Genomic DNA, 22486 nt, shown 5'->3' with positions numbered 1-22486 from the left:
ACTCTTCCAGAACAAAAAGCAGGAATTACTTACAAAGCAGACTCCCACCTACCTAAGCCAGACGAGCTGCTTTAAACTGGAGCACGGCTGTACCGCCGGAGGTACTGACACAGACCCAAACGCTAACCACGTCTGCTCGCTTCAGAAGAGGGCATTCCTGCTCGCCACGAATCTCCTCATGCTCTAGAGCAACTACTCCTAGGATTTAAGCAAGGTTTTCTACGGAAGCATTATCAATAGCACAGAGCAGAGGAAAAACTTAATCGTACTGGTAAACAGTGATGACGGGTGCTCCCTTAGGCTGCATTGGGCACACCCACAGCTGGAGGCAGGGAAACGCTCTTGGGCATGGCACACCGCATCCTCTCTGGTGTCTTCCCATTTCAGACAGCGGGTCAGGGCACTGGGGAAAAAACTGAGCTGGGGCTGGGACAGCAAGGCTCCTGTCGGCTGCTCCCCGTTTCTGAGCGGGACCACAAGACTTGGAGGTGATCAAAAGGGAAGCAGCACGAAGAGCGGCTCCCGCAGACACCAAGGGTGAACACCTCCACTGCAGAGAGGAAGCTCCTCTGCTACTTCATCTCCCATCACCTGCAAGTGTATTTGCACACATCTGCAAAATCTCAATTAATGAATCCCTTGATTAACTGAAGAACTAATATAATCTGCACCCTCTGCATTGTGACAACAAGCTGAAAAGAGGAACTTTTCTTCCTGACCCTTAACGAACAGCTAGTTTATAGTTTAATGGAATAGCCTAGCTATTGAAATGATAATTATCTCTACAAAGATCGGTGTGACAACATAGATGAGAATTTTTCTGAAGTGAGTTCACTGATAAAGCATTGCTGCAGAAGTATTTTGTCTAAATGTCAACATTTAAAACCTTTAAATGTTTCTAAATGACATTTAAGGATCAAATAAATTAATACATATGCTGCTTCTTTGACAACAGCTCCACTTCATGCCGTAACAAACACGGTTTTATGAAACAGAAAACAGAAGTGCATATTGTGGAAGTGGCTTTTTGTCATGGCAAATATCCAGGACAGCAATTAAGCCACACAGGTAGTTGATTGTATACTCAAAGATACAGACCGGAGCTCAGAACAAGACAGAGATGGCACTTTCTCAGGCACTCTTGCCTGAAGGTCTTGTTTTTTGAGGAGAGAAAGGCTCAATCACTTCGTATCTGAAAACCATTAATGGAGTCACAGAAAGCAAAGCAGTTTCAAACCCCAGATTGCGGGATTTTTCACAAACGTGAGAAATCACATTTTTCTACTCTCGTCACGTCATTATTTTTGTAAGCGATCTCACTCAGTACGTTAAGGTCATCTTTGTTATGTTATGAGGCAGGTGGGTTTTTTTTCCTTCTTTCTAACAAACTTCAAAATGAAAACTGGAGAATGCATAAAGAATACAAGAGGATGAAACAGCAAGATCGTTTCAACTAAGACTACGGTGTTTGGCGTTTTTTGTACTTCATTAATTCAACAGCTTTTTGGCGTTGGTTGTGGACACAAAAAGCTGGTTTACGCTAGTGAACCTGCACCACTGCACACAAGCCCACTCAGGAACCCAGGCGATTTCTCAGAAACAATTTTTTTTATGTGGCTGATGTGCCAAAGCAAAGTCTGAATCAAAGCAGATCATCTTCATTTCTGAGAGGAAATGATTTCTAATTAGAGCTCCCCAATTACTTCTTCCACATAAAATGAGGACCCTTTTTCTTCTCGGCTTCTGACAAAGCTGTAAGAATTGAATATTTTCTCAGTGTTCCCAGTTAGTTACTAACCATGATGATAAGTATCAGGCAATTAGTGGAACATTTCCATATTTGGAAAAAAGACGACAATTACATATATGATAATATCCGTCATTTTTACCAGTTTATTGCCCCTTTTCTCGTGATAATTAAAGGAATCAGATTTGAGATTAACTCTCTGAAAGTTCACTTTACAGCTTGATAAATGCCTGTTTTCACCACCAGCCAAATCTCCAGCCCAGACTGGGTTTCTGGTGACGTACCACTCCTCCCAGGCCAGCAAGGGAGCCCCAGAGCCATGGTGCATCACGGGTCACTCGGTAACCCAGTCCTAGCAAGAAACAACGCGTGCTTCTCTCCAAACACAGCTTCAAAGATCTGCAATGATATTTTTCCTTTCCCGTTTAATTTCTGGTTATACATTGTCCAAAACTTCTGTTTTTAGCCAAAGTTTGATCCTTTTTCCCTTAAAACCTCTGTTCGTGCATTTTAACAAAGATCAGTATTAGTGAAAATCTAAAGCACGGAAATCATGCTCAACCAATTCTCTTTTCCCACGTGTCTTCCTGTTCTCTCGCTCAATGAAAATCACTGTTCTCCCCTACTTTTCCATACGTAGCAAACACAAGAAGCAACATCTCCCCACCACAGTAATCTCACATGTCAAGCAGGTTTCCTGTACTCAGAGCAAACTGTGACACATCACTCTATTCCTGCCGCAGACATCAACTCTATTTCTGAAAAGCAGCCTGGTTAAAACCACCAGCAGGAAATTATCTTCCAGATTATGTTCTCTTATTCTACAGCCTTGCTAATATTTTCTCAACCAGATATAGTGTTTTCAGTAACTGAAATATCCAGTTTCTTTAAACATTCATTACATTTTAGAAATTAAAAGCACGGTTTTGTTTGGTTTTGAGACAAAAAGCAGCCAAGTTAACTTCTCTATCTGAAATACATCTGTATTTATAATCGTAAATTAATCTCAGATAGGGAACAGCAACTGTCCTGCCTGATCAATACATCAAGGGAGTGAAGTGCTTGCCTGCCTGCTAAGAGAGAGTACAGAAAACAATTCTCAGGTTCATGTATTCACATATTAAAGTCACTGACTATTTTACTGATAATTCTTATTAATTAGCCATATGGTCTTGGTATACGCCCAAATACATAAAAATTAATTATCTGCAACATCACAATCGTTGTAATTTTAACCTTTTCATGCTTCACTACTTTTCAGTGACATTTCCTTTAAAAAAAGAGCTCTGCTTATCAAGAGATTGCATATGGGAGGCAATTAATCACAAAAAAAGGAAAAGGTAGGGAAAAATCATAGCAGAAGACTTAAACACTCTTTATGACTCCTTATCACACCCTAGCAGATAATCAATAGCTTACCAAAGTCATCCATTTTGACTTTGCTGAGAGTCATTTCCATACAGTTACGTCAAAATCATCGACATCAAGCGATAAAAAAACCTATGCCAGGAAATCTGCTGTGAACACTACCGCTTATCTAACATTGTCCCTTACCTTGAACTTCGTAGCAACCTCGTGACCCAAGTATGGCTGCAATTAGAGCGAAGAGAGTGAAAAACGTGCAAATCAAAAGTTTATCCGTAAACTTTAAAGAGGAAACTGCACCCCAGAGAGAATTTTATCATTGCTTCTGAATTGCTTTTTGACTTCCAAAGCAATTCAAGATTGCCTATCAGTTCATCACGCATCTACGCTTAAATTTAATTAGAAAAATTGCTATCTGCTCCTCAACTATACTGCAAATAACTTGGCCATAACAATTTGCCTTTTTCAATAAAAAATACACCCACACCTGCATCCATGTCACAGAAATCAATCTTCATTTTCCCTTTCCTAATCTGAGTTTCAGGTTTTACCTAAATTGCTAATGAAAAATTAATATCTGAAAAATGAGTCATTTGGCCGTCTTTCCGCCAGTGGCAAAGGGACTATTCGCAACCTCAGACACAGCCTTTTCTAAAAAACCCAAGAACATATAGATACAGCCTCAATTTTTAAGGCACTTCTTGTAGTATGGCTGGCCTGCTTACCAAATAATTTTTGGCTAGTAAATACACCAGAACTCATCCATCTTACCTCTTACCACATGCTATCTGTCACCAAAGATTTTAGCCTAGTTAACACCAATTGCCAGGCTTTTCTGAATAAATATTCCAAGGTAAAACATACAGACAACAAAGTACAGAAACCTTTTAGCAGCAGGTAACGATCTGCCAGTGCTATTTTGTCTACCATTGGCTCAGAAACAGGAGCATTTGCGAAGAAAAAGCAAAACTATCACGGTGTTAAAGATGAGAATGTGTTCGTACAGAAAGCTGGACAACCCGTGCATACAGTAAACCCAGACAGTTAACAGCTTAGACAATAATGTACAAGAGGCCTGATTTTCTGTGCTCTGGAGCTACTACGCTCATTAGAAAATAGCTGCAGAAATGTTAAACAAGATACCAGCTTTCACCTAAGGAGTCTGCTGCATTCCCAGGTATCGATTACTGGGAAACGCACATCAGAATTCTAAGTTAAGATGAGCTTCTAACATAAAGAAACAGATGGAAGGGGTAAAAAAAAAAAAAACCAAACCAAAAAACTTCAATGCAAGTGAGAGACAGAGCCTACCTGGGCTCGGCAGCTGTATCTCTCTAGGAAGAGTCCATCTACTCTCCCAGCGTGCCCCGGCACACCGCCAGCTCCAGCCTGCGCTTCGATGCCAGCCATCACTGCTGGACACAGGCTATTCAACACGAAACTCACCTCCTTCCTTAACAAAATTATTTGTATCAAGAGACACAGGCAGTTCTAATGGTGAAAGCTTCATTTTCTGTGGAGGCCGCAAAGGCAAGCCATGCTTTAAACATTCAATTACACCAGCAGACATAATTGCGCTCCACGGTGGTCTAATTCCAGGATGCAGTGTAAATACCAGCCCCTACAAGAACATTTAGCATCAAGTCCCCTAAATTGGACAGCATCTGTTTTGCTGAGAAAGGAATAATTAGAAACAAATGACATCTCAAATAATCTCCTGACACTCAATGCAACTAAACCGCAAGCACAGCTCACAAGACTACACAGAGTGAGCCAAAGGCTGGCAAACCTCTTGCCATGTTTCAACCAAAGATTCCAAATCTTGGTAAAAATAAGGCAAAGAAAGAAAAAAAAAAAAAGGCATATTGAGATACAACTGCTTCAGAAACTAAGAACTTCCTAAATGAGCCACAGTCATTAGCAGTTTTAAATGTACCATACCTAACAAGGAAAAAAATGATTAGGCAAGAAAAACTGGCAATCTAATCTGATTTTTTTAGCTTTATGCAGTTTGACTGTCAGCAGGAAATTCACCTCCATGGACGTCTGACTTTATGCAGTCCTGCCTCCAAGAAGAAAGAAACCACTTTCAGCAGGGGTAAGCACTCTGCTTTTCTGTGAGCCGTTACACTTCACGCAGGAAAAAGAGCTTCCTTATCCACTGAAAGGTTTTCTTAAAGTTGATTTGACCACATATATTAACTTCAACTCCCTCTAAATGTTTAATTTGCCAAATTGAGAAGACTGTGTGCTTCAGTGCCACAAAAAAAAAAAAAGTAAAATCTTACTTAGCATCTGTATGGAAGCTCAGGCTGAACCAGCAAGTTTCTCTCAAACCTCGAAGACGACTGTTTGGTTTTAGTTTGCATGTAGGTATGTGGATAAAATGTCTTCTCTAAGTAGGTGTTTCCCACAGCAAAAAAATAGAAATATTTTTTTTTAAAACCACTCTAAAAAAAAAAAACCCTCACATTTTGATGACCTTTATTCTTTGACTGCCATTCTAAGTAAGATGGGGAGATGCTGTTTCTAGAAGTTTCAGATATGAATTGTTTTGCAGCAAGTTTTATATTAACATGTCTCTAAGAGAATTTCCAGGAGGTTTTCTATTTAGAAAGACTTGGGATTTGTACAGTCAGATCGCAAGGAACTGCACTGAGATTACTTTAGAAAGAATCATTAAGTGGTTGTCGTCCTCAAGCCCAGAGGTACTGAAAAGACAGCACATCCTCTGCAACGTTAATTAGCTATCAATAATAAGCACAGCACTGATTTGCACAGAGCTGATTAAACCTGGTTACTTCTGAAAGCGTCTTTTCTGAAAGCGTCTTGTGTTCCCAACACCAGCCCCACTCACTGATTAAAATGACTTCCGTCCTCCACCGAACTCATTTTTCCTTCTCCAGCGCAATAAAGTTGACCTTTCCTGTACCGCTCGAACCTCGCTTCCCTCCTACGGCATGTCCACTTCCAACGCTCAGAGAACAACCCACTCCCTGGCAAGGAAGACGTACTTTCTGTCACGACACACTGAGGGTTTGATGCATTTACCGTAGAGTCACAATTCTGAAGATTATGATGGTTTATTATGCTTTGCATATACACAAGTTAATGAACTTTTTTTGTCCTTTGTGTTAAGTATTCAAAACCTTTCTCCTAGTAAAAAAAAAAAAAAAAAAAAGTTGAAGTGATCAGAAAAGACTCCGCTCAGTTTTACATATAGACTATATCATGACCTAGACGCTGCAGTAAAAGAAAGTAACTATTGATTTCTGCAACAGCAGAGAAAAACCGTCCATTTCACTGTACCATCTAAAGTCTGCACTTCCCAGTTGCAAAACCACGCGTTACAGGACATGCGCACTGCTCTCCAGGGAGGACGGGCTCCCTCACTGCGCAAACAAGGCTTTTACCCAGCAGGGTAACACCACCACCTCTTAAAGTTCAGTTTTCTTCCCCCGAACCCAAACTAACCTAAATGAAGAGGTCCTTCCTGCCAATAAAAGCTCCAGGGTTGCTAAGGGCACCTCCTGCTCTTCCACGGTTTTTTTTACCACCCCCCCCACCACACTGTTCTTCAGAGAATCTATTTTTTGTTTCATTTTAACCTTTCATCTAGCTCTGCTCAGACCCATCTCCTTGAGCTTCTCCTCAACAGGGCAGCTAAGCCCAGGCTTTGGAAGGACCCTGCTGACACAGCTCCTCAGGATACTGAGGATAATTAGCACAAAAATAAATACTTTACATCTAGAAACATACATCAGTGGTGCATTAATAAGCAACACCTCATAATGCAGGCAGGTGCTTGAAGTGTTGAATTTTGAATGAGTAAAAAGAAAGCCTCATAGGTGTCATGGAGTATATTAGCGCTCATGCAGACTGATAATTACCCTGCAAAACCTGGTAATGAGTCAGTTTGTTGCCAAACTAGGCTAGCAACTGATTAAATAAACCTAATCTAAATTGTACTGCTAATTGGCTTTCCTTCTTTGCATGATGATGGAAAAAATTGAGTAGAGAAATGGACAAAATCTTCACAAAGCAAGCACGACAGGTATACAATGAAGGGGAAAGGAGGAGGAGAAATTATCTTTCCAATGTTGTGAGATGTTCAGAAGGTTACATTTTTTAACTCTGTTTGATGACTTGCATGTACTATTTATAAATGTTAACTTACTGAAGTCTTCCTGAGACAATGGAAGAAAAAAAAATTACTAGATTTGATCAGACACGGAATCACTAAGGCAAATACAAGACTATACAAAAAAAAAAAAAAACCAAAAACCACCAAGCCAAACCAGCCAAAACCTAACAGCCAACCCACATGGCTTTTATCAGGAACATAAATTTAGCTAACAATAAATTCATTCCTAGAGAGAAAGTAGGACGGTAACAGTCAGGGAAAAACAGAGAAGTATACGGACTAATCAGCAGACACAGGAGGTTCATACACAGCTCCTTTCATCTAGCACAGACACCTTTTTTTTTGTTAGAAGGGAATACATCCGACTCGTGGAACTTGGAGTTTGACAGGTTTAAGACTCGTTGTCTCGTTGTAAGACATCCCTGAAGCTGCGCTGTGCGTTCCCCTGAAGGAAATGAAGTCAAAGGAGCCGCACGCGTATGATGAGCCAGAACTTCAAACCGTGACTTTGAACGCTGTTTTATCATGGGTTTTGGTGTCTTTTCTGCAAGAGGATTTTTGCAGTGATCATCAGAGGACTCAAAACTCAGTAGATCTATTTCTTTTCCCCTCCTAGTCTGGGAAGCTGTAAGGCAGCTCACTCCATCGCTGGCACGGGCACCAAATCAGACTCCACAGGTCGCACTTCACAAGCAAGTCAGCGCTCGGGGAAGCAACATGCAATCTAAGGTGTGGGTTACAGGCAGATAAATTAGCTCTGCGTCCCCACTTCAGCAGCAAGGCACTTCAGCCCTCACTTACCACAAGATGAAGCATTCAAAAGAGTTAATGTGCTACAGAAACATCCCAAGTTTGTTCTCCAAACTACGAGTTTCTGCCTCCTCGACAAAGCTGCAAGAGCACCCCACAAGCATTTGCTAACAGAGACGCTGATGTTTACACCACCTTAGCTGTGGTCACAGACCTAACGAGGCCATCGTAGCAATTAATTACAGTAGCCCATTCGTGGCACTGCAGCAGTGACATCCGCAAAACCATCAATGGAGAACATCGCACCTCATGGCACAGCTCAGCTGGTTCGAGCACCCGGCTGACCGAGAAGGTACTACCGTAACGTTTCATTCTATGTGCACAGCCAGGGAGGACCATCGGGTAAGCCCGGCTCTGCTTGGATAATCTGCAGCTTTGGGGGAACTTACACTGTCTGTGCAAGCGGCAGAGATGCAAAACCTCTTCATACACTTGTAAAAACCTTAATTATACAGCACTCTGCCCAGCCTGGAGCACATTCAGTAATATTATTAGCGCTGCCACGAGTCAGACCAGCTCTCAGAAGGCGCAGTGTAAACCTTGATGTTCTTCAGGAAAATAAATTGCTTCTCTGGTAACAAAGAGATCTGTTAATTTTGCTGGCCTCTTCCACCTCCGCCAGCCAAAGACCATCAACAAAGCACAGGCTGTACGGATTCCTCACCGCCAGCGCGTGCAGCTGCTTTAGAGCATCTTAGGGAAAGAATCTTGGAAAGGAAATAGGATTTTTACCTCAGTGAATTCATGGACGGAGGCCAACTAAAGACAAGTAATCATGAAAGACTGGACAGAAATATTATTCTTACCAGTTACATTAAAATCTTTGCTTTAGGGGTCAGCTGAGCAGGCGTCTTGCCTTGTAAAGCAGGACTTCTTTTTCAAGCTACTGCTTCTGAATAATTCGTAATTAAACGCTCTTTGTTCCAGATTCATTAATATTCCTTCTCATGTTCATTGAAAAATTAAAAAGCAAATTAAAAAAATGCCAATGTTGAACTGAAAACAGTCCTTTAGCCTATGTAGTGGCTATGATTTAAAAAACTGCAGCAAATGGTATTCTGTTCCATTTGCTACGCTCACTGGGAGATTCAACACCTACAGCGTAATTAAGATTGATCTTTAACTAAACAACTTGTGCAAGAAACTTCAGATAAATCGTTCTGAGGAGGATATTGGTCACTATCAGCTTTGATACAACCTGACATTGTAGTTCGAGCCTTACAGCATTATGGATTGAGATGGCTCTTGTCTACGTGGTGCAATGCAACGGTTCCACGCCACACAGAAATCTTCAACCTATCTCTGAACGAGGTCCTGTGCCCGGGCTGCCTGGCCGGATCAGAGCACCGCACGAGCCCACTGCCAGCCCAGACAGCTCAGGCCTCTTTGCATTTTACCACATGGCTGCTTGCAGGACAAACGTAATACCTTTTTTTTACTACCTGAACCTTTTTAGATACATCAGTCTCTTCTAAATGAATTCTCATTTACAAGTCAAGTAAACATTGGAGGTACCAACATAAAACTTTGAGTTCAAACATCCTTCCTTCACTTAAGTTTATCAAAACAGATGCAGTGCTCCGAAGATATAAAGAGCAAGTAGCTGGTAGTTTATCACCAGAACTAGTTTCTCATTTCAAGGATCACATCTCTCAAGGGGCAGTTTGACACGAAAAGCCAAAAAGCAAACAAAAAAAAAGCTGACACTTGAACAGACTGTAGCTTATGAAGTTGAATTAATACATTCAGATTTTTCCCAGCCTAGATACCCTCCTTGGCAGACACCACTTTGTATTCCAGCACAGCGTATGTGCCTGACCAAGGGGAGGAACAACGGCAGAACTGGATTCCTTCTACCCAAGACAGTTGTGTCAGGAAAGTTGTATTACTTGCATGATGCCTTAAGATAAGCAGATAAAAATCAAGGTAACGACCAAACACCAGTTACTCATTATTTCTGCCTCTATACTGGGAACTATCAGATCTGTGCAGACAAAATGAGGTCAAACTCTGCCATTCTCCAGAGTTCGTATATCCCAGTAACCCTGACGAGGCCACATATTCAGCAGGGAAATAACTTGTGGTTGCCCAGTTCACTGAAGATGACACTAAGCCCAAGTCAAATTAATGTAAAATCTAAAATAAAAGGGTTTATTCACACAATTCAAAACAGATAGTTACAAAGGGTTATCAAACACCAAGGTGTAGAAGTGAGAGATACGCGTAAATCAATATAATAAGGTTAAATTTGGAAGGTCTCTGTCCATCCCTTTCCCAACTGATTCACTGCTGTCAAAAGCTGAACGTCTCAAGGCTCCAGTCTTGCTACACCTTACAAATCAGGCTCCAGTTGTCAGGAAGAGCTTTGCCAGCAGAGAGAAACACCACCTCCTCTCCTTTGGAGGCACACGTGCCCTGTAAGACCCAATCTTCCTTCAGAAGTGTGCCAAGGGGTCCAGACTGATTTATACCACCTACCCGAACCTTGTTTGAATCCTTCCTTAACCAGAAGGAAGGCTAATCGCACATCTTGATTACCATAACCTTACGTCACCTCCTTGAGGTGGTACTGGTTGTTAAACCAGAGCCTGTACCATTAACTTGTGCAGAAGCTATTGATCAGCTGCTGTCTATTAGACCCAATTTCAGCTGTTCCTAAAATGGATACAACTACAAGAGATTTTGAAACTTGCCAAGAGCATCATCTGAGTCAATCAAGCAGGGTGGCAGCAGTGCTCGGCATCCCTGCTCACGCACATTTGCAGCAGGACCCCGAGGCCAGACAAAGCAGGAAACCATAACGTGTGGAATGGGAAAAGACCACGAGGCACAGGACAGCAAGGTGAACAGCACAGAGAACAGCAGAACCTCCACGCTTACAGTCTCAGCCTCCCCTGCCTCCTGGTCAGGGGATGCAGGACAGAGAGCATGTCCCGCAACAAACACGGGAAGTCGTGATCTTAACGTCAATATTTAACATTACCTTAATGTCATCTTAATGTCAATGTCACTTGGGTGAGGTAATACCTAGTGATTCAATTGGTTCTTCCTTTTTATATTCTTCAAGACATGAATCAAAGGTCATGTATCAATATCAATTAAGAAATTCATACTTCTGTTTCACCCACCACAGAGATGCACATCTCCATTACACCAAGTTGTAAGGAAGGGGAGTCAGCACCACCTTGTACCAAGAAATGATAAAGCTCTCAGCTCTTCCTTTGTGATTTATTGTGCACATTCAGGTGTGAAACGAGCCTTGCACTGACCTTTATCCCATTCTAACTGATTCTAACTGACATACTTAGTACAAGCATCTACGTGGGATAAACAGACATGGCTCTTTGATGCCTCCTGACTGAAACCAGGTAACAGCAACAACCTTTTCAGGGACTAGTGACTAACGCTTCCTCTTCAAAAATATATTTCTCCTAAGGTCTGTAACAACCCTAAACGGAATAACACATCAAGTGACTTCTCATATGTGCTGCTTCAGGATATTTCAGGAGCAAAACACGGACAGATCAGGAAAAGCAATTCCACAATTTACTGTATTTCAGCAAGGTTCAGCCCTTGTACAGAATGAGCAGCTTGCCTATCAAAGCTAGAATGTCACCATCTATTCCTATATCTCTCTCTCTATATACATGTCTTACCTTGGTTTTCTTCTGTTCAGCACATGAAATGTGGCCTAAAGAATAAATGACCTTCCTAGTTACAGTTCTTAGTTGCACCCACAGAAAAGATGGCAGTTGCTTGCAAAACAAACACATAACATATACAAAACTTGCAGAAAACCAAGAGGACTTACAGGATCAGTCAGTTCCGGCAAGCTCGCTTGGTAGGTGAGAGGTCTGCAGTCACGAGTGTTATTCACCAAGACACAAGGAAGAAACATTGGTCCCAGATCATCCCCGTCGAGCACGTCTACCGTCAGGGTGGTTGTACTAGTCCTTCGCTCATTAAGATTTTGGGCTCGGTCCTGTGGAGCAAGCAAGTTATATTCAGTGAGACTTCCTGAACTCAGAATCTACAGGAAAGATTAAAGCTAACGGCAAAACATATAAGCATTGCAATTATCCAGGTTCTGGGAAATAGATAATTACAGAAACTTCAGTCTCAGAGCTACAGCCTTAAAGGCTCAGAAATACAATTAACAGGTTAAAGTTTCTTGAATTAAGAAATACCGTGAGACATCTATTGCTCAGAAATAATACAGTTTTGAGAAATTAATTCTCTAGAAATGTGTGAAATGAAGATACACCTCTTGTTAAATCTATGAAAATGCAGCATATCTGTATAAGAGAAGTCGTCTCTCATGCCTTACTTATAATCTGAAATCCACTCCTGTGCTGCCTTGCGCAGCTCCGCCAAATCCCGTCTGTATGTGAAAGGAATTTCGCTTACAGAAATGGAAAGTACAAGCAGTAGCAACTTTTTTTTTTCCCAATTGGCAGTGTAGAGGCCCTGCACTGTAATGCTCAATCCAACTCTGCAGACTCTCATTTAAGAAAGATTTAGCACCTCCCTTCCCCATTTTTTGAAAAAAAAAATAAAAAAAAACCAAAACAACCAACCCAGCCAGAGGACAGCACAAGGTACACAAGACACTACTGACTGCTGCAACTTCTTTATTGTCTCCTTTTTTCCTTTGCAGATGGTACAGAATAAAGCCCCACTTTCCTGAACAGCGGGAACGACGTGGTTTAATTTTATACTCTGAACAATGTACACACTAGCAACAGTTCACCTTTTCCTTCTTGTTATCATAGTGAAGATGCCTCATGACTATCAATTTCTTTTTTAAACAGTCAAAAATATTTCCGCTTTCACAGAGGAACTGTTGTGAGGACTGTAAGAGGACTAGCTCACTGCTCTAAATACAATTGGATACATTTTTTCCCCCTACTTTGCAGTCCACCCAGTTCTTGGAACCCCTTTACATTCACAGTCACTGCAGATGGGAATTTCTGCATTCCATTTTCGTCGTGGTCATGATGAACAACAATACCAGCTCCAAGGAGCAGCCTTCATCATCAACTAGTCTTTAGACACTCCCCAGTTTGTGCCTATGAGTAATACTGGATCAAAGCACAGAGAGAGTAATTCATTTCACGTAGTACCTTCAGGATGCACGGACAATTAACGACCACTGCTAACGGAGCCAGTGGAACACAAGTATGACTGCATAGTACGTACAACAGAGAGAATTAAACACAACCTGCAATATCTTGTAAAATTTAAAAATAACTATAGAAGGGTGCATAGAGCAAACTCCTAAAAAAGCTCTAGAGCTTAACGGAAGCCTTTCTTTGAGATCTAGTTTCTCACTTGTGAGCACTCAAAACTTCAGTGGGCTCAGTCCCATCTGGGTATTTTTGAGAAAATGCACGGCCTCGCAGACATTTCTAAGCTGTGCCATCACGTATAAACACGATACAGAAGCTATCAGCACAGCTCTAGTCCCAAACCGCGCACCACAAAGGTGCCAATTTACTGTGTAAGGATGCATATTGAAAGGAATGACCAAATTAATCAAAGCCTGCTTTGCAGTCCTGGCACTGCACGCCCCAAGCTGCGCCTTCACCAGTGGTTCCTGCGGCGTGACAGGCTCCCTTCCTCACGTGGGGAGTCCGCACTGCTGCACGCCATGCCTCTCTTGAAAAACATGACCTGCTCAACTACCCCAGTTACTTTTCTAGGAGCAGAGCGTTTCCTGAAACTCACAGCAATGACATCAAAGGAAAAGAGTGGTGATCTGCGGAATAAATTATTGATAAAACAACATGGCAGATCAGCTCTGAGCCTTCGCATATTCCTGTGCAAGGGATCGACAGGTTACGTTACTCACGTGAAACGACTTGATCTAGGAAGTAGGAAGCATCTTTAAAAACATCTAGGTACAAAAAGCCCTGAGACACCCCCAGAGCCTATCTTCTATTAGGGGAATGCTGAGCATGCCACAGAATACACAGGAAAGTGAATTATAACATCTATCTACAATTCTGTATCAGAAAGATGACAGTAATAGAAATGTGTGAATTCAGGAGCAAGCTATCTAACATTGCTTCACAGCATTCTCATTTTCCCACAAATGAAGCAGTACTGCAACAGAGGTAAACAACAGAGGAAAAGTTTTCATTTCAGCTATTATCACAAGGACAAAAAGGCAAAATAAGCTTTCACAGCCATCAAGGGCACCAAGAAATGTATCTGATGACAGATATATTAGATACAGTTTAAACATTACTATTCTTCTCAGTACGCATTATCCACTGCCAGCCACTCTAAAAACTTCTACATACGCTTGCAATATGACTTGAAAGAAAAATCACCTCTTTATAGAAAAATGCATTTCAAACCTGAAGGATACAACCAAATTGTACCCATTAAACTCATTTAAGATCAAATTAGCATCGCTAGATTTGTTAGAAAATGAACACTTAGTGACACTAGAATGCACTTTTCTGCGTGGGCTGTGCTTTAAATCTGCAACTTGTTCCTTGTGCCAAAAAGGCTGTCTTGTTACACACACTGAGCAAGCTTTTTAAACCAGTAATAACGTGTCTAAGCTTTCAATGACCCAGATAAATCTTAAATAAGATCTTCAGAAGAAGAGTAATATCAGGCCTGGTATATCAACAAGACTTTTCCTTTCCTTGGAAAAATCTCAATCTGCAAACTAAAACCGTGGCGTAAATAGCCATTAAGAGATCTGTACTTACATTTGCTTGAACAATGACAAAATAACGCGTCTTTTCTTCATAATTTAGTCTTTCCCGTAGAACTACTGCTCCGGACAAAGTGAGAGGAATATCAAAGGTCTTGTTGGAAGTCTGCAAAAATTAAGTACAATAAAATAGAACACACGTCAAAGTTAAACTACGTTTCAGATAGGGCACAATGAGAGGATCACTTGGATGGCATTCCAGAACTGCATATGCTTTCCAAATTGGAGATTTAAATTTCTCCCCATCAAATTTACACTATAAGAACCCCACAACAAAGAATCTCTCTGATGCATACACGTTATTACTTCCAACCACAAACTGAAGTCCAACCATCCCACTTCCTGCTGATTCGCCATGTTGAACTTGCAGTGCTGTATTCAGAAAAGCTTTCCCTACCTGTGACCTAAGAGTTCAGGTCTTTGGTTTCTACAGTTCAGCTTGCCTTCATCTATTTTCTCTCACTATTGTAGAAAGCATCTTCTGGCTTTCATGAGGGCAACGAAGTAGTAAATGCAGAGAACATCAACACTACACGCCTGGGTGCCAGTTCACAGTGGCAGCTACGCACATGTTCACACACTTGTAAATTCACATTTCAGGGTCAATCGGGTGAAATTCAGTTTGTTCTGTGTATTTTCTTAAACAGATTCAGATTGCAAAGGTGTGGCATCGAACGGCAGGAGAGTACTGTTGGGGTACACACACCTTTAAAGGATCGCCTTTGACTACTAACTCATTTTGGGAGGAGGATTGCAGGTGCAGACACAGGTTTCAGATGGGAGGTTTGGTTCTAGTTCTATTATCAAACTAATCGTATAAAAAAAAAATCTTTCCATGCTTGAATCTATGTAGAATACAGTTAACATTTAAGCAGGTTGAACATATAATAGCAATACAATATTCCAAAATCTCGTCACAGAAGACACTGCAGAGGTACAAAGTACCATTCTTGACTTAAAACACATAACAAAGCCTTTGTTTCCTCTAAAAGTTGAATTTTTTGCTTCTATCACAGTTTTTTCTTCAGCAAATAAATTATACTGATTGTTAAATTCACCACGTTGCAGATATTTGCGCTACGCAGGAGAAGAGAATTGGAAAGCATATCACAGACCGTGCAAAGTAACTGGAGACACTGTGCTTATGTCCGAGTTTGGCACTCATTTTTTGGATTACAAAATTTCATAGTTCACACTGAAAAAAACCCGATTACAGTATTTGTACTGGGGGAAAACAGGAAACTAGACAGGCTCTTACTGTTGGAAGAAGAAAGAAACAAGTAGAGTTGAGTTCACCGCTTTCGTTGCCTCCTCTCCTCCTTTCTTTTAATGGTTTTTGCACAAACCAGCAAGCAGGTTGTGAATGACACAACTAACAGGTAATACCTTTGCTGTAGAAGATGATGCCATATGTTCATGCACGCACACATACAGGTGCCACTTCTAACTCACAAGGATTCTCCTAACTGCTTTAGCCCCTTTTTCTCTGATTTAAAAGGCCAGAATCATCTGGACAAGACTCCGCAGCTGAGAATCAGCCAAGGCACTCTCAAAGTAAATGCCTTCTCCTTGGCAGATCTTGGCACGAGGATGCACTTAAGTGGAACCGTACAGTCTGAACTGTTATGAAGGATCAGCACAATTCCAGTAAAAAACTTCAACTTCTTCCCAAACTGCCTATGTCTGGAATTCCCTCCTGCTCCAACACAGCACAGAAATGCAATCATTCAGTGGCGGTCTAAAGCTTAACTTCCAGATGTAAGTTTGCCTCGCAGCTCCTGAAGGTACCGGATCAGCCAGCAAACTTACAACGGGGAAAGTCAGCAGGATAACAATTCCATTTACTCCTCGGAGTGATGATAGATGAAAGATGAGTATAGCAAAAGCATTACGCATATTCCCTAACTCCAGATAAACCAAATATTTTTAATTTTGAATCCTCACCAAACAGAAGACAACGAATCTCAGTAAAATTAGCTAGTAGGGAGGGAGTCCAGAACTTGTTTTGGGGATGCATTTGTCTTAATAACCTTCAGGTATAAATAGAGCCCCCGGAGATCTAAAAATCCACTCCGCATTAGGAGACAGAATCTTTTTGGCAAGTTGACTCGATCCTTCGCTTTTAACAGCTAAGAAAATGTTTATAGTATTCCTTTATGTGACAGCTCAGAGCCCAGCCCTATACCAAGTATGATTTGCATTCATTTTTCTCCTTGGCTTTTATATGTCTTTAAGCAATATAATACTTTGCCTTAAGAGTAAACTAAATACAAAGCAGCTCTATTTCATTGTGGCACAATATATTTTAACAGAAATAATATTTTAACAGAGTTGGATTTTTTTAATTTATTATTGTTTTCAGTATACCAACATATTCAATGTATGCTAAAATGTTTATTTTTTAAAAAACACCATCAATTTTCTAACGTTATCTAGAAGTAGCATTTTCTGGAAGAGGTATTTTCTCAGTGCCAACATTTTTCATAGTCTTTATTGAAACAGAAGACACTATGTGAGCTGGTTTTATGAAGTACTGTAAGTTAACAGTAAGAAAAAAAAAAAGAGTGGATTAAAAAAATCCAAAGGTTGCCCTTTTTTTGGTGAATTTGAAACTGCTTGTCCATTCCTGTCACTCCTTCCTGCCTCCTGTTTGCTTTTCAAATATTTGTGGCAGTAGAATAACATTTATTTATAACGCTTCTGTTATACAAATAGTTAAAAGATTACGTTAGCATAACATTTTAGCACTCACTGTTTCCAAAGAAAAACCCTGCTTTTGGTTATAAAGTTCAGAAGAGAAACTCTTCAACCAGTCCAAAGAACAGCTGACAACGTAACATGATGAACCCACACACCGTCTGCTAGTAACTGCAGTAGTAGTAACCGCAGTAAGTGCCGTAACTCAAGAGACTGCTCAAATCTGCACAATCAATTTAATATCTAAGAAACTACTGCAAACATTTTAAAAATTAAATAGCTCCAAATATACGTAATAAAGTCAGAAAGCCCCCCATCTCCCAAAAACCGAACATCACAATTCCACTTTTGTCAAAAATACATTGCCTCTTAGCAAAACAGTGCTCCCCAGGAAAGACTGTGGCTTGAGGTGCTGCAGGGTTTCTCAAGAAACCATCTCTGTCCTCAAAACACATAGATATAGTAAGTAAATACTACGCCTCAGCATGTAGCTGTGCAAAAATCAACAACTACCCCAGTGAAAAGTAAAAAAGCAGGCTCTTATAACGTTACTTCACACTGACTTGTTCCTTATTACTGTCACTATTCTACAGAATTATTCATCCTAAAAAAGTGTAAGTGTAATTCAGGAGATATTTAAACTCTTGCTGACATCACTGGAACCAGGACTGAAGCCCTTGTGAGGCGTACAGCTTAAATGGTGCAAATTGAATCAGAACTTGTGTGCCTACACTTCTAACTAAGCTGAAAATCAGACTGCTGTTTTCCCACAAAACTATTTTTGCTCTAATTCCCCTTAACTATAAGCAGGGAATTTCAGTGAAAGGTTACCAAGTATACATACTATTATTTTCCCCCCCTACTTTAACATCTGTGTCATCTTTGGGACAAATACAAAATCAGGTTAGCCTGCCTCACAAATTATCACATCAGCTGATCCACTCTGACTGTGCTCGTAGCCCACGGCGAAGGATAGCCTGGTTTGCAAAAAAGGACTGCTAAAATTACTTTGAGTTTGCTATGAAAATGCATATGGACACTTCACACAAATTGCCCGTGTGCAAAAACTTTATATAAAATAGACAAATTCACACATCTGACTGTAAAGAGAATTTATTTTAATACTTTAAGCTTTTTGTCTCCGAAGTATGTGTTTGCAAACATAACAGGTAGGGATCATTAGTGTTTTATCTTAATAATATACAACCCTCTATTTCTACAGCAGTGATCTTTAAATACAAAGGACGCCGTCAGAGAAGTCAGAAGTTACTCTTTGGAGAGTAACTTAGCCATGTCTACGAATACTTCTTGGCTGTGAATCCACTAGGTATAAATGTGTAGCAGTAAATACAACTACCGTGATGGACTGAAAAGGCATGACAAAACCGAGATGAAGCGCATGAACGACACTGGAGAAGACAGGGGATCATTAACGATTGATCCTGAAGTAATCCAGCTGCTAACAGCACAGCAATGAAAGGGAAGGTCAACCCAGCCGTGTCTGCAGGGCAAGCAAGGCTCACAGGGGGTGAGGACGTTTTACATGATGCAGGAAAGAATTTCTTTATCAAGTCCAACAGCAACCGCTTCTTCATTTGCTGCTTTCAAGGTGTGTATATATTCACACATCAGAAAGAAAAATAGTTAAATGCACTTACCTTGTCGTTAGGATTGTACTGGATGACATATTCTATCTGGCCGTTGGGACCATCATCAATGTCAGTAGCACCATTGTTTCCAGAAAACCCTGTGAAGATGGTTGTTCCAACTGGAGTTAACTGCAAGCAGAGACAGACAGAGAGCCATTAAAACCTTAAGGTACTCAAGAAACAACTGAGGAACTGTTTGGAAAGCCATCTCCCCACCCCAGCTCTAGTCTATAATGCAAGGTTGACCTTCTTCCCTCCCCTTATCTTGGCCTGGAACCTCACGTACAGGCAACATTTAGGCACAACACACTCAGACTCTAACTGATGCCAAGCATCACGGAGAGAGTGAAACACATTTCCATTTTTATTGCGTGGATTGTCTGCATCAGGACAGAACCCCATTTGTTTCAAAAAAAGATGAAATGAAAGAATTAATGATATCAATATAAAGACATCTTCAAAAATAAAAGCTACTTTTTCAGGCTCAGGAAGGAAAATAAAGATGAGCTGCTCAAGTAAGCAGAACTTATTTACCAGTGTCTTCATGACAACGGGAACAGCACCAGATAAATACTATTACACGCAAACACAGACACCCAGAAAGCTTTATGGCTTTAAACAAGAACAAGAACGATGCTGTTTCTCCAATGTTTTGTTGGCAGCAATTGAATAGCCATAAAATTGTATTTTGAAAATGAATCCATTTGTAATTATCCTAGCGTAGATAAATAGCACGAAATCAAGACCTATTGAGATCAAGGACAGAAGTCCAGCTGACTTCTTCTGAGTCATCATTTCTGGATTTTAATATTCAGAAAACTTTGTGAGTAATCGACCCAGAAAAGAAAGACAACCAAACAGTTCTGGAAGACAAACCAGCACCTTCTCCTACCCCACCCCTTTTCCCAAGGGCCAGCCTCACTCCTTCACGTTTTCCCCTTTCTGAAATCCAGTTCCCCGAGGCGTCGCCGGTGTGGGCGAGGGGCTGGGGTTGGGCCCTGTGCTGAGGCCCTCGGAACCGGCTGCGCCCGGCCCAGGGCAGTCCAGGCCTCTCCCCACAGAGACCCCTCAGCCCCTGTCTGGGCACGGGCACCCCGTACAACACTAAATACAACCAGTTCAGCCAATTAATCGTTGGTTAAATGATACAGCCACTCTGTACAGCAGGCCGGAGGCACCCAAGGAGGTGCTGGTACCGCTCCCACCAGCCGGACGCTGTAACGCTGTGTCCTGCAAAGGGAGAGGGCAGAGCTCCAGTGCCAGGCCCCAGCTGAGGCGACCGCCCTCACTGGGCACCTCCGCGGCTCCGAGGAAGGGCTGGGCCCGAACAAGCGCACACAGCTGAAGGGTGCCGAGAGCTGTGTGGCTTTTCAGAGGCGTGTAAATGCCTGGTTTCCTTCGAACTCAGCCTGCAGCTCTGCTGGGCAACAGCTATTTGCTCTGTCTCATGGGGAGCAGCTGTACCGGGGTGCTGACAGGGTGCAGGTAAATGATGACTAGCATGAAAAGGCTCCAGAGCTGTAAAGCTCATCACTAAGTGATAATAGAGGAGTAGTAGTAAACACCAGAATTACAATTGTTTGCCCTTACAGTAGAAGTCAAAAGCTAAAATCTTGGATTTAGTGTATTACATCCAAAATAACTGACTGCAGATGAGCAAACCTTCATGAACAGGTTTCTATTTTATCTACATCTTATTTTATGCAACACAACTGATATCAGAAAGAAGACCGAAAAAATCCCCGCCACTCACTCTTTCTGAAAGTTAGGGAAAAATTAACTCATCTCACTCCACCTTCCGGCCTGCCCACGACCTCACGTTAAAGGATTACTGCAGCCTTTGGAAAAATTCAGACGAGCTAGTTTTGTATTAGATACTATATAATACACATAATTTCTCAAACCGGTGATCAAATTGGTTCTTCAGTAGATGTATGCACTCTCTAGCCAGTAAAGACTCCTCTAGAGCTCAGCCCACCCCACGCCACTGCTACATCGATCTGTAGCAGAGAGATTCTGCGCAGCACCCATTTTCCCACAGTTTCCAACTCCGTTCATTCTCTGAAAAACGTTCTACCACCAACGCTTCTGGGAGACGGGGGAATCCTTCTACAGAAGGGTTTCTGGCTCCTTTGCTTGGCTATCTTTGAGAAAGACCAAAAAATGGCTTCGGAAAGCGTCGCCTGAACTATCTCTGCAGCCCCTCTTGTCCGGTTCCCGTTAGACATGCCTACTTCAGAGAACACCTCGCAGAGGGATTTTGTTTCTCTATATTAAACGGTAGTATCTCCTACTGAAAGGGACTGAAGTTATTAGTAAACTGTTTAACCATGCTGAGTGTCTTATCTTATGCAAGATAAAATGTTGAGAATTGTAAAGAAAAAAATAGTGAGCGTTAGCGACAGTCTGAGGATAACCACCTCTGTGGGAATTCAATGTGGTGAAAAAGAGCCACGATGACAACAAACAAGTAAGATTTCAAAAGAACACAATTAAACAAATAGAGAGGAAATGCAGGCTATGAATCTTATTCTTCCAGTCAACAGGTGTAATGCTGAAAAATTTCCCTCAACATAATTTATGTCTATTAGAAGTCTAGATACAGACAGGAATGCTCAACGTTTCCATGAAACATTTTGAAAATAAATTTTCCTATTGTTGCCTATTTACAAAGTTAAAAGTGAATAATTTTTCACAGCGGCCCCAAACAGCAGAGCAAAGTAAGATTTACCGTTAATCATTCTGAGCTAATATTCTTTTGATGATGTCTACCTGCAGAGATTAATTATTTCAATACCACAAGGAAAAAGAGATGAATAATTACACCAGAAGAAATGAAAATTCAGCACGAGTTATAACTCTCAACAGCCCAAAACCAAAGTTTTAAGACAACAGAAGTTCAAGAAGCACACTCATTTTGCAAAGGATTCCCTTCTCTGTCAACTTAAGGGAAAAAAAAAAAAAAAAACCTAAAAAAACCCCCAAAAAAACAAACCCACAAAACCAAACCAACTCTACAGTTTTGGTTTACAAGCAGCTACAAGGTTATGCATGTTAAATACAGAAATACAGACAGTACTCGGGTAGCTCAACTACCACTTGCAAACCAAACCTGTTATTAAATGCCCCTGAGCTTACTAACACCTCTGTAGGACTCAGGTGAAGCCCACGTGAAAACCTAACACAAAAAAGTCAGTCTTATAAACCCCAGGCAATGTAGGCTTAGCTGTGTTTACCAGAGATGAAATCTGTTGAGATAACTTATGTTTAACACAAGTGTCCCTCAGCAGGACAAGATTTGAGTTTCTAGCCCCTGTGGTAGGTTACACGTATTTAAAACTGGT

At 41.2% G+C, this 22486-nt stretch overlaps 1 protein-coding gene across 4 annotated transcripts in view; it reads right to left on the bottom strand.

Moving 5' to 3' along the window:
* Positions 1-22486, bottom strand: part of PCDH15 (protocadherin related 15) — a 323439-nt gene that overhangs the window by 209262 nt on the left and 91691 nt on the right. For all 4 annotated transcript variants that reach the window (XM_086752822.1, XM_086752821.1, XM_086752820.1 and 1 more), the window contains 3 exons: positions 19152-19271; positions 14792-14902; positions 11878-12048 (listed from right to left, as the gene is read on the bottom strand). In XM_086752822.1, coding sequence (XP_086608948.1) covers positions 11878-12048; positions 14792-14902; positions 19152-19271 — 402 coding nt within the window. The remainder of the gene's footprint in view (positions 1-11877; positions 12049-14791; positions 14903-19151; positions 19272-22486) is intronic.

Source organism: Chlamydotis macqueenii, chromosome 7 (assembly GCF_036417535.1).
Source record: "Chlamydotis macqueenii isolate bChlMac1 chromosome 7, bChlMac1.mat, whole genome shotgun sequence".
NCBI lineage: Eukaryota > Metazoa > Chordata > Aves > Otidiformes > Otididae > Chlamydotis > Chlamydotis macqueenii.
This window is presented reverse-complemented; position numbering and strand designations above follow the sequence as displayed.